The 11,702-nt window shown below is 49.2% G+C and overlaps 1 protein-coding gene across 1 annotated transcript; it reads left to right on the top strand.

Moving 5' to 3' along the window:
- The first annotated feature begins 9,167 nt into the window (after positions 1-9,167).
- Positions 9,168-10,755, top strand: LOC133543459 (Krueppel-like factor 2). The gene is made up of 3 exons (XM_061888029.1): positions 9,168-9,334; positions 9,403-10,255; positions 10,335-10,755. The coding sequence occupies exons 1-3, from the start codon at positions 9,263-9,265 to the stop codon at positions 10,508-10,510; spliced, it is 1,101 nt and encodes a 366-aa protein (XP_061744013.1). The 5' UTR covers positions 9,168-9,262; the 3' UTR covers positions 10,511-10,755.
- Positions 10,756-11,702: the final 947 nt, after the last annotated feature.

Below are 11,702 nucleotides of genomic sequence, written 5' to 3'. Positions count from 1 at the left end.
GCCTGCTGCAAGAGTGATGGACACTTACTGCATGCTGCAAGAGTGATGGACACTTACTGCCTGCTGCAAGAGTGATGGACACTTACTGCATGCTGTAAGAGTGATGGACACTTACTGCATGCTGCAAGAGTGATGGACACTTACTGCATGCTGCAAGAGTGATGGACACTTACTGCCTGCTGCAAGAGTGATGGACACTTACTGCATGCTGCAAGAGTGATGGACACTTACTGCATGCTGCAAGAGTGATGGACACTTACTGCCTGCTGCAAGAGTGATGGACACTTACTGCCTGCTGCAAGAGTGATGGACACTTACTGCATGCTGCAAGAGTGATGGACACTTACTGCATGCTGCAAGAGTGATGGACACTTACTGCCTGCTGCAAGAGTGATGGACACTTACTGCATGCTGCAAGAGTGATGGACACTTACTGCATGCTGTAAGAGTGATGGACACTTACTGCATGCTGCAAGAGTGATGGACACTTACTGCATGCTGCAAGAGTGATGGACACTTACTGCATGCTGCAAGAGTGATGGACACTTACTGCCTGCTGCAAGAGTGATGGACACTTACTGCCTGCTGCAAGAGTGATGGACACTTACTGCATGCTGCAAGAGTGATGGACACTTACTGCATGCTGCAAGAGTGATGGACACTTACTGCATGCTGCAAGAGTGATGGACACTTACTGCATGCTGCAAGAGTGATGGACACTTACTGCATGCTGCAAGAGTGATGGACACTTACTGCATGCTGCAAGAGTGATGGACACTTACTGCATGCTGCAAGAGTGATGGACACTTACTGCCTGCTGCAAGAGTGATGGACACTTACTGCCTGCTGCAAGAGTGATGGACACTTACTGCATGCTGCAAGAGTGATGGACACTTACTGCATGCTGCAAGAGTGATGGACACTTACTGCCTGCTGCAAGAGTGATGGACACTTACTGCCTGCTGCAAGAGTGATGGACACTTACTGCATGCTGCAAGAGTGATGGACACTTACTGCATGCTGCAAGAGTGATGGACACTTACTGCATGCTGCAAGAGTGATGGACACTTACTGCCTGCTGCAAGAGTGATGGACACTTACTGCATGCTGCAAGAGTGATGGACACTTACTGCATGCTGCAAGAGTGATGGACACTTACTGCCTGCTGCAAGAGTGATGGACACTTACTGCATGCTGCAAGAGTGATGGACACTTACTGCATGCTGCAAGAGTGATGGACACTTACTGCATGCTGCAAGAGTGATGGACACTTACTGCATGCTGCAAGAGTGATGGACACTTACTGCCTGCTGCAAGAGTGATGGACACTTACTGCATGCTGCAAGAGTGATGGACACTTACTGCATGCTGCAAGAGTGATGGACACTTACTGCCTGCTGCAAGAGTGATGGACACTTACTGCCTGCTGCAAGAGTGATGGACACTTACTGCATGCTGCAAGAGTGATGGACACTTACTGCATGCTGCAAGAGTGATGGACACTTACTGCATGCTGCAAGAGTGATGGACACTTACTGCATGCTGCAAGAGTGATGGACACTTACTGCCTGCTGCAAGAGTGATGGACACTTACTGCCTGCTGCAAGAGTGATGGACACTTACTGCATGCTGCAAGAGTGATGGACACTTACTGCCTGCTGCAAGAGTGATGGACACTTACTGCATGCTGCAAGAGTGATGGACACTTACTGCCTGCTGCAAGAGTGATGGACACTTACTGCATGCTGCAAGAGTGATGGACACTTACTGCCTGCTGCAAGAGTGATGGACACTTACTGCATGCTGCAAGAGTGATGGACACTTACTGCATGCTGCAAGAGTGATGGACACTTACTGCATGCTGCAAGAGTGATGGACACTTACTGCCTGCTGCAAGAGTGATGGACACTTACTGCCTGCTGCAAGAGTGATGGACACTTACTGCCTGCTGCAAGAGTGATGGACACTTACTGCATGCTGCAAGAGTGATGGACACTTACTGCATGCTGCAAGAGTGATGGACACTTACTGCATGCTGCAAGAGTGATGGACACTTACTGCATGCTGCAAGAGTGATGGACACTTACTGCCTGCTGCAAGAGTGATGGACACTTACTGCATGCTGCAAGAGTGATGGACACTTACTGCATGCTGCAAGAGTGATGGACACTTACTGCCTGCTGCAAGAGTGATGGACACTTACTGCCTGCTGCAAGAGTGATGGACACTTACTGCATGCTGCAAGAGTGATGGACACTTACTGCCTGCTGCAAGAGTGATGGACACTTACTGCATGCTGCAAGAGTGATGGACACTTACTGCCTGCTGCAAGAGTGATGGACACTTACTGCATGCTGCAAGAGTGATGGACACTTACTGCCTGCTGCAAGAGTGATGGACACTTACTGCATGCTGCAAGAGTGATGGACACTTACTGCATGCTGCAAGAGTGATGGACACTTACTGCATGCTGCAAGAGTGATGGACACTTACTGCCTGCTGCAAGAGTGATGGACACTTACTGCCTGCTGCAAGAGTGATGGACACTTACTGCATGCTGCAAGAGTGATGGACACTTACTGCATGCTGCAAGAGTGATGGACACTTACTGCATGCTGCAAGAGTGATGGACACTTACTGCCTGTTGCAAGAGTGATGGACACTTACTGCATGCTGCAAGAGTGATGGACACTTACTGCATGCTGCAAGAGTGATGGACACTTACTGCCTGCTGCAAGAGTGATGGACACTTACTGCCTGCTGCAAGAGTGATGGACACTTACTGCATGCTGCAAGAGTGATGGACACTTACTGCCTGCTGCAAGAGTGATGGACACTTACTGCATGCTGCAAGAGTGATGGACACTTACTGCCTGCTGCAAGAGTGATGGACACTTACTGCATGCTGCAAGAGTGATGGACACTTACTGCCTGCTGCAAGAGTGATGGACACTTACTGCATGCTGCAAGAGTGATGGACACTTACTGCCTGCTGCAAGAGTGATGGACACTTACTGCATGCTGCAAGAGTGATGGACACTTACTGCATGCTGCAAGAGTGATGGACACTTACTGCCTGCTGCAAGAGTGATGGACACTTACTGCCTGCTGCAAGAGTGATGGACACTTACTGCCTGCTGCAAGAGTGATGGACACTTACTGCATGCTGCAAGAGTGATGGACACTTACTGCCTGCTGCAAGAGTGATGGACACTTACTGCCTGCTGCAAGAGTGATGGACACTTACTGCCTGCTGCAAGAGTGATGGACACTTACTGCCTGCTGCAAGAGTGATGGACACTTACTGCATGCTGCAAGAGTGATGGACACTTACTGCATGCTGCAAGAGTGATGGACACTTACTGCATGCTGCAAGAGTGATGGACACTTACTGCATGCTGCAAGAGTGATGGACACTTACTGCATGCTGCAAGAGTGATGGACACTTACTGCATGCTGCAAGAGTGATGGACACTTACTGCATGCTGCAAGAGTGATGGACACTTACTGCATGCTGCAAGAGTGATGGACACTTACTGCATGCTGCAAGAGTGATGGACACTTACTGCCTGCTGCAAGAGTGATGGACACTTACTGCCTGCTGCAAGAGTGATGGACACTTACTGCATGCTGCAAGAGTGATGGACACTTACTGCATGCTGCAAGAGTGATGGACACTTACTGCATGCTGCAAGAGTGATGGACACTTACTGCATGCTGCAAGAGTGATGGACACTTACTGCATGCTGCAAGAGTGATGGACACTTACTGCCTGCTGCAAGAGTGATGGACACTTACTGCATGCTGCAAGAGTGATGGACACTTACTGCCTGCTGCAAGAGTGATGGACACTTACTGCATGCTGCAAGAGTGATGGACACTTACTGCATGCTGCAAGAGTCGACATCTCGGACCACAGTGGGACTTTTCAGCCTTTGGAGGGATGAGACAGGAAAAAAGTCACAGTTGGAGTTTGCGCACTCAGGAACTAAGTATACTTCTTGGAGTGTACTTAAGTAAATGTTTGCAGCGGACCACCATGATGACGACACCTTTTCCACGGCCCACTTTACAGGCGTATTAAAGCTTTACTGTGGGCTTTTTAGCACCTTGCAGCTGTGCTCAGCAACACTTTTACTAGCTGACTTCCAAATATACTAAAATTAAACAAACTAATATTATTTGACTTATATTGTGCACATTTATATAAGTACTTCATTTTATTTGGCCCTGGAAATAATATGCATCAATAAAGTACCGTAACTTTTTGTACTAAATGTATTCTTTCTTTCTATTTTGGGAGAAAAATATATATATGTACTCCATGCAATCGCAAATTATGTTCCCTTAATTGTTTAATTATGCAAAAACATATGATCAAACATTCCAACCATTTTTTGAATAGAAATAAATACTAATAATAGTGATTTATTATCCATCAAAGTGTGCAATGTAAAAGTAGCAATAGATTGTGACATTTACTGTGTTTTTTACAGCATTTTTCTCTAAATGAAAAAAACAACAACTTTTTTTACTGTAATAAACTGTGGTGCCATTTTGGCATTTACAGTAATACACAGTAAAAAAACCAAAAAACTAAATAAAACTGGCAGCTAAGGTGCCAAAATGTTACTGTAAAATTAAACGTTTTTTTTAGTTTACAGTAAAAAAAGCAAATGTAAATTTTACAGAAATATTCTGCATTTTTTAACCATAAAAACAGCAGTACTGTTTTTCCACTTACAGTAATATACACGACATTTTGAGCTGAAATGATTGCAATTTGTTGTCCATCCATCCATCCATCTTCTTCCGCTTATCCGAGGTCGGGTCGCGGGGGCAGCAGCCTAAGCAGGGAAACCCAGACTTCCCTCTCCCCAGCCACTTCGTCTAGCTCTTCCCGGGGGATCCCGAGGCGTTCCCAGGCCAGCCGGGAGACATAGTCTTTCCAACGTGTCCTGGGTCTTCCCCGTGGCCTCCTACCGGTTGGACGTGCCCTAAACACCTCCCTAGGGAGGCGTTCGAGTGGTATCCTGACCAGATGCCCGAACCACCTCATCTGGCTCCTCTCCATGTGGAGGAGCAGTGGCTTTACTTTGAGCTCCTCCTGGATGGCAGAGCTTCTCACCCTATCTCTAAGGGAGAGCCCCGCCACCCGGCGGAGGAAACTCATTTGGGCCGCTTGTACCCGTGATCTTATCCTTTCGGTCATGACCCAAAGCTCATGACCATAGGTGAGGATGGGAACGTAGATCGACCGGTAAATTGAGAGCTTTGCCTTCCGGCTCAGCTCCTTCTTCACCACAACAGATCGGTACAACGTCCGCATTACTGAAGACGCAGCACGATCCACTCTTCCCCCACTCGTGAACAAGACTCCTAGGTACTTGAACTCCTCCACTTGGGGCAGGGTCTCCTCCCCAACCCGGAGATGGCACTCCACCCTTTTCCGGGCGAGAACCATGGACTCGGACTTGGAGGTGCTGATTCTCATTCCGGTCGCTTCACACTCGGCTGCGAACCGATCCAGTGAGAGCTGAAGATCCCGGCCAGATGAAGCCATCAGGACCACATCATCTGCAAAAAGCAGAGACCTAATCCTGCAGCCACCAAACCGGAACCCCTCAACGCCTTGACTGCGCCTAGAAATTCTGTCCATAAAAGTTATGAACAGAATCGGTGACAAAGGAGTCCAACCCTCACTGGAAACGTGTCCGACTTACTGCCGGCAATGCGGACCAAGCTCTGGCACTGATCATACAGGGAGCGGACCGCCACAATAAGACAGTCCGATACCCCATACTCTCTGAGCACTCCCCACAGGACTTCCCGAGGGACACGGTCCAATGCCTTCTCCAAGTCCACAAAGCACATGTAGACTGGTTGGGCAAACTCCCATGCACACTCAAGGACCCTGCCCAGAGTATAGAGCTGGTCCACAGTTCTACGACCAGGACGAAAACCACACTGTTCCTCCTGAATCCGAGGTTCGACTATCCGACGTAGCCTCCTCTCCAGTACACCTGAATAAACCTTACCGGGAAGGCTGAGGAGTGTGATCCCACGATAGTTGGAACACACCCTCCGGTCCCCCTTCTTAAAGAGAGGAACCACCACCCCGGTCTGCCAATCCAGAGGTACCGCCCCCGATGTCCACGCGATGCTGCAGAGTCTTGTCAACCAAGACAGCCCCACAGCATCCAGAGCCTTAAGGAACTCCGGGCGGATCTCGAACACCCCCGGGGCCTTGCCACCGAGGAGCTTTTTAACTACCTCAGCGACCTCAGCCCCAGAAATAGGAGAGTCCACTACAGATTCCCCAGGCACTGCTTCCTCAAAGAAAGACGTGTTGGTGGGATTGAGGAGGTCTTCGAAGTATTCCTTCCACCTATCCACAACATCCGCAGTCGAGGTCAGCAGAACACCATCCGCACCATACACGGTGTTGATAGTGCACTGCTTCCCCTTCCTGAGGCGCCGTATGGTGGTCCAGAATCGCTTCGAAGCCGTCCAGAAGTCGTTTTCCATGGCTTCCCCGAACTCCTCCCATGTCCGAGTTTTTGCCTCAGCGACCGCTGAAGCCGCACACCGCTTGGCCTGTCGGTACCTGTCCACTGCCTCCGGAGTCCTATGAGCCAAAAGAACCCGATAGGACTCCTTCTTCAGCTTGACGGCATCCCTCACTGCTGGTGTCCACCAAGGGGTTTTAGGATTGCCGCCCCGACAGGCACCAACTACCTTGCGGCCACAGCTCCAATCTGCCGCCTCGACAATAGAGGTGCGGAACATGGTCCACTCGGACTCAATGTCCAGCACCTCCCTCGTGACATGTTCAAAGTTCTTCCGGAGGTGGGAATTGAAACTTTGTCTGACAGGAGACTCTGCCAGACGTTCCCAGCAGACCCTCACAATGCGTTTGGGCCTCCCAGGTCGGTCCGGCATCCTCCCCCACCATCGCAGCCAACTCACCACCAGGTGGTGATCGGTAGAAAGCTCCGCCCCTCTCTTCACCCGAGTGTCCAAAACATAAGGCCGCAAATCCGATGACACAACTACAAAGTCAATCATGGAACTGCGGCCTAGGGTGTCCTGGTGCCAAGTGCACATATGGACAACCTTATGTTTGAACATGGTGTTTGTTATGGACAATCCGTGACGAGCACAGAAGTCCAATAACAAAACACCACTCGGGTTTTGATCCGGGCGACCATTCTTCCCAATCACGCCTCTCCAGGTTTCACTGTCGTTGCCAACATGAGCGTTGAAGTCTCCCAGTAGGACAAGGGAATCACCCGGGGGAGCACTTTCCAGTACTCCCTCGAGTGTACCCAAAAAGGGTGGGTATTCTGAACAGTCAGGACCCGTCAGGACCCGTCCCCCCACCCGAAGGCGGAGGGAGGCTACCCTTTCGTCCACTGGGTTGAACTCAAACGTACAGGCTTCAAGCCGGGGGGCAACAAGAATTGCCACCCCAGCCCGTCGCCTCTCACTGTCGGCAACGCCAGAGTGGAAGAGGGTCCAGTCCCTCTCGAGAGAAGTGGTTCCAGAGCCCTTGCTGTGCGTCGAGGTGAGTCCGACTATATCCAGCCGGAACTTCTCTACCTCGCGCACTAGCTCAGGCTCTTTCCCCCCCAGTGAGGTGACGTTCCACGTCCCAAGAGCTAGCTTCTGTAGCCGAGGATCGGACCGCCAAGTGCCCTGTCGCCCAGCTCACAATGCACCCGACCTCTATGGCCCCTGCTATGGGTGGTGAGCCCATTGGAGGGGTGACCCACGTTGCCTCTTCGGGCTGTGCCCGGCCGGGCCCCATGTGCAATTTGTTGTATTTTTTTTTTTTTAAATATTAAAAAAAAAAAAAAATGCAATTTGTTGTATTTTTTTTAATATTTTGGTTTAAAAAATGTACAAATAAAGTGCATTAAATAGTGACTTATTATCCATCGAAGTGTGCGATGTAAAAGTAGCAATAGATTGTGACATTTACTGTGTTTTTTACAGCATTTTTCTCTAAATGGAAAAAAAGACAACTTTTTTTACTGTAATAAACTGTGGTGCTGTTTTGGAATTAACAGTAATACACGGTAAAAAAAACAAAAAAAAACTGGCAGCTCAGGTGCCAAAATGTTACTGTAAAATTACATTTTTTTTAGTTTACAGTAAAAAAAACTAATGTAAATTTTACTGTAATATTCTGCATTTGTTAACCATAAAAACAGCAGTACTGTTTTTCCACTTACAGTAATATACACGACATTTTGAGCTGAAATGATTGCAATTTGCCGTATTTAAAAAAAAATATTTTGGTTTAAGAAAATGTAAAAAATAAAGTCCATTAAATAGTGATTTATTATCTATCAAAGTGTGCAATGTAAAAGTAACTATAGATTTTATGGTCAAATTGTGACATTTACTGTGTTTTTTACAGCATTTTTCTCTAAACGGAAAAAAAGACAACTTTTTTAACTGTAATAAACTGTGGTGCCATTTTGGCATTTACAGTAATACACGGTAAAAAAACAAAAAACAAAATAAAATTGGCAGCTCAGGTGCTAAAATGTTACTGTAAAATTAAATATTTTTTAGTTTACAGTATTCTGCCTTTTTTAACCATAAAAACAGCAGCACTGTTTTTCCACTTACAGTAATATACACGACATTTTCAGCTGAAATGATTGCAATTTGCCGTATTTTTTTTCACATTTTAGTTTAAAAAAAAAAAAGTACAAATAAAATGCATAAAAAAATTGTGTAATAATAGCATTCACTCTGGGGCCACACATAAATGCGATGTGGCCCATGAATTGATTAACGTGGAAAACTTATTGGGGTGTTAGCATTTAGTGGTCAATTGTACGGAATATGTACTGTACTGTGCTATCTACTAATACAAGTTTCAATCAATCAATCAACGACGTTGACACTTCTGTATTATTATGTGTTGTACAAACTCCTTGCCAATAAAGTTCCTTTTTTGAGTAGAAAAAAAAGACAAAAGTTGATAAAATGACTTTCTACACACAAAACAAGGGAAATGTTCAACACATTTTCCCTTTGTGTTCAAGTGTGAATGGGCGAGATTTAGAGGGCGTGTTTGCACGGAGAGGGGCGTGTCCTGTAGTGAGTGGGCGTGTCTGAGCCGCAGCAGGCCTATAAAGCGGCTGCCATTGAACACTCACCACATTCCTCCACCGACTCTCCAGCCTCCTTTCCCCGGAAAAGAGGCACCTATCCCGGGCACACAGCAGCACGACAGGTCGGTGACATGGCGGCCAGCGCGACCATCCTGCCGTCCTTCTCCACCTTCGCCCTGCAGAAGGAGAAAAGTCTGCAAGAAGTAAGTAACCTGATCCGCTCCTTCCTTCTTGACGTTGTCCGCCTGCCTAACTCGCGCTCCGGCTGCAGGTGTGGCGGGACCAGGTGAGCTGCGGGCTCCAGAGAGACGACGAGGACCTGGACACCTTCCTGGACCTGGACTTTATCCTGGCCCACAGCGTCATGAGGGCGGACGGAGCCGCGGCGGACTCGTACCGGACTCAGGACTTCCAGCAGCCGGACTACGCGTCCGTGCCGGACCTGAACGCCGCCCCTCCGCCGCCGTACAGCAGCCTGATGGCGGAGCTGCTCCGCCCCGACGCGGACGTCTGCGGCTTCGGCGTCCAAGGCAGGTTCCTGGTCGGCGCCTGCCCGCAGGACTCATTCCCCGCGCAGACGCCGTGCGTCAAGGTGGAGCCCACCTCCGCGGACTCTTACGGCCCGGTGCTGGGCGTGGTCCCGCACACCTGCAGCAAGGTGAAGCAGGAGGGCGGAGCCACGTGCATGCGAGCCTGGGAGCCGCAGCCGCGCCTGGCCAGCTCGCCGCAGGGCAGCCTGACGCCCCCCCTCAGCCCGGACCACCACGCACACGCCGCGTGCACGCGCACCTTCCCGCAGAGCTTCAACCATCATCAGCACCACCATCATCATCATCATCAGCATCAGCATCCATCCTTCCCGCTGCACTTCGACCCCCATCACCACTTTCCCGCCATGTTCGCCGAGGACGTGCACGCGCATCTGCAGCAGACTTCCGGCCAGCGCCTGCTGCTCACGCCGCCCTCGTCCCCGCTGGACGTGATGATGGACGCCAACAAGCCGCGGCGGGGGCGGCGCTCCTGGCCCCGGAAGCGCGCGGCCTCGCACACCTGCACGTTCGCGGGCTGCCAGAAGACTTACACCAAGAGCTCGCACCTTAAGGCGCACCTGCGCACGCACACAGGTAAGAAGCGCGTGCACGCCGCCTTAGTTTGTGTGTCTGTGTGTGTGACGTCACTGACCTCCGTGTCTCCTCCTCGCAGGTGAGAAGCCCTACCACTGCACGTGGGAGGGATGCGGGTGGAAGTTCGCGCGCTCCGACGAGCTGACTCGTCACTTCCGGAAGCACACCGGACATCGGCCCTTCCAGTGTCACCTGTGCGAGCGCGCCTTCTCCAGGTCGGACCACCTGGCCCTGCACATGAAGAGACACCTGTGAGGGGGGCGTGGCTCCAGGTCTGACCACATGAAGAGACACCTGTGAGGGGGGGCGTGGCCTCCCACGAACAATGCGGGGGGAAAAGGGGCAAGAATGTAGCTGGTTCTACTGCACCGTCATGGCGGGAAACATGCACCTGTCCACGCCCGCGTCCAGACAACGTTTTCCCACCGAAACCGCTGCAAACCTTTGATAGAATGTAAAGAGATTATTTTATTGTACATAATAAACTAAAAGACACCATCGTCACGTCTCCTGTCTGTGTCCTCCCCCGCCCCGCCCACTGGTCACATGACTAATGTCGTCAGCACGTGCTCGCTGCGCGACATGTAAACATGCTGATGACGTCACAGGCGAGGACCCCGGCAGGAAAGAGGAAGTGGTCCTGCGCGTTCACTCAGGCGACGCGAGAACAGATACTCGTCGCCATGGCAACCCGCAAACCCCGCCTCCCTCTGATAGAAGCTTCCTGTCAATCACGCCTGACCTTTGACCTGCTATTGTTCTCGTCCCATTGTTCGTGACTAATCGTTTTTGGTCAGGCAACACTATGGACTACTGTTTGTGGGAGGACACCGCCCCCTGCTGGCCTGGCACAACACTGACAGGAACTTCTGGACAATATGCAGTCAAGTTGTGTAAATGCTAAATAAAAAAATACAACAAATCCTTTTCAACTTATATTCAATTGAATAGACTGCAAAGACATTTCATCTTCACACTGACAAACTTATTTTTTGTAAAAATAGAATGTAATGGCAGCAACACATTGCAAAAAAAGCTTTTTTTACCAGTGTGTTACATGGCCTTTAATTTGAACACTCAGTAAAGGTTTGGGAACTGAGGAGACACATTTTCGAAGTGGAATTATTTCCCATTCTTGCTTGATGTACAGCTTAAGTCAGTGGTTCTCAACCTTTTTTCAGTGATGTACCTCCTGTGAACATTTTTTAAATTCAAGTACCCCCTAATCAGAGCAAAGCATTTCTGGTTGCAAAAAAGCACTATGTCATCCGTTTCTGATTTATTAAATTGTATAACAGTGCAAAATATTGCTCATTTGTAGTGGTCTTTGTTGAACTATTTGGAAAAAAAGATATAAAAATAACTAAAAACTTGTTGAAAAATAAACAAGTGGTTCAATGATAAATGCAGATTTCTCCACATAGAAGTAATCATCAACTTAAAGTGT

This window comes from Nerophis ophidion, linkage group LG26 (genome assembly GCF_033978795.1).
Source record: "Nerophis ophidion isolate RoL-2023_Sa linkage group LG26, RoL_Noph_v1.0, whole genome shotgun sequence".
NCBI classification, from domain to species: Eukaryota; Metazoa; Chordata; class Actinopteri; order Syngnathiformes; family Syngnathidae; genus Nerophis; species Nerophis ophidion.
Note: the sequence above shows the minus strand (reverse complement) of the source record. Positions and strands in the feature narration are given on the sequence as shown.

Bases quoted from the DNA above. Each gene is read 5' to 3' on its own strand.
- LOC133543459 (XM_061888029.1), top strand. From the start codon at position 9,263: ATGGCGGCCAGCGCGACCATCCTGCCGTCCTTCTCCACCTTCGCCCTG. The intron at 9,335-9,402 runs GTAAGTAACCTG...CTCCGGCTGCAG, and splicing joins AGGAGAAAAGTCTGCAAGAA to GTGTGGCGGGACCAGGTGAG. The intron at 10,256-10,334 runs GTAAGAAGCGCG...TCCTCCTCGCAG, and splicing joins GCACCTGCGCACGCACACAG to GTGAGAAGCCCTACCACTGC.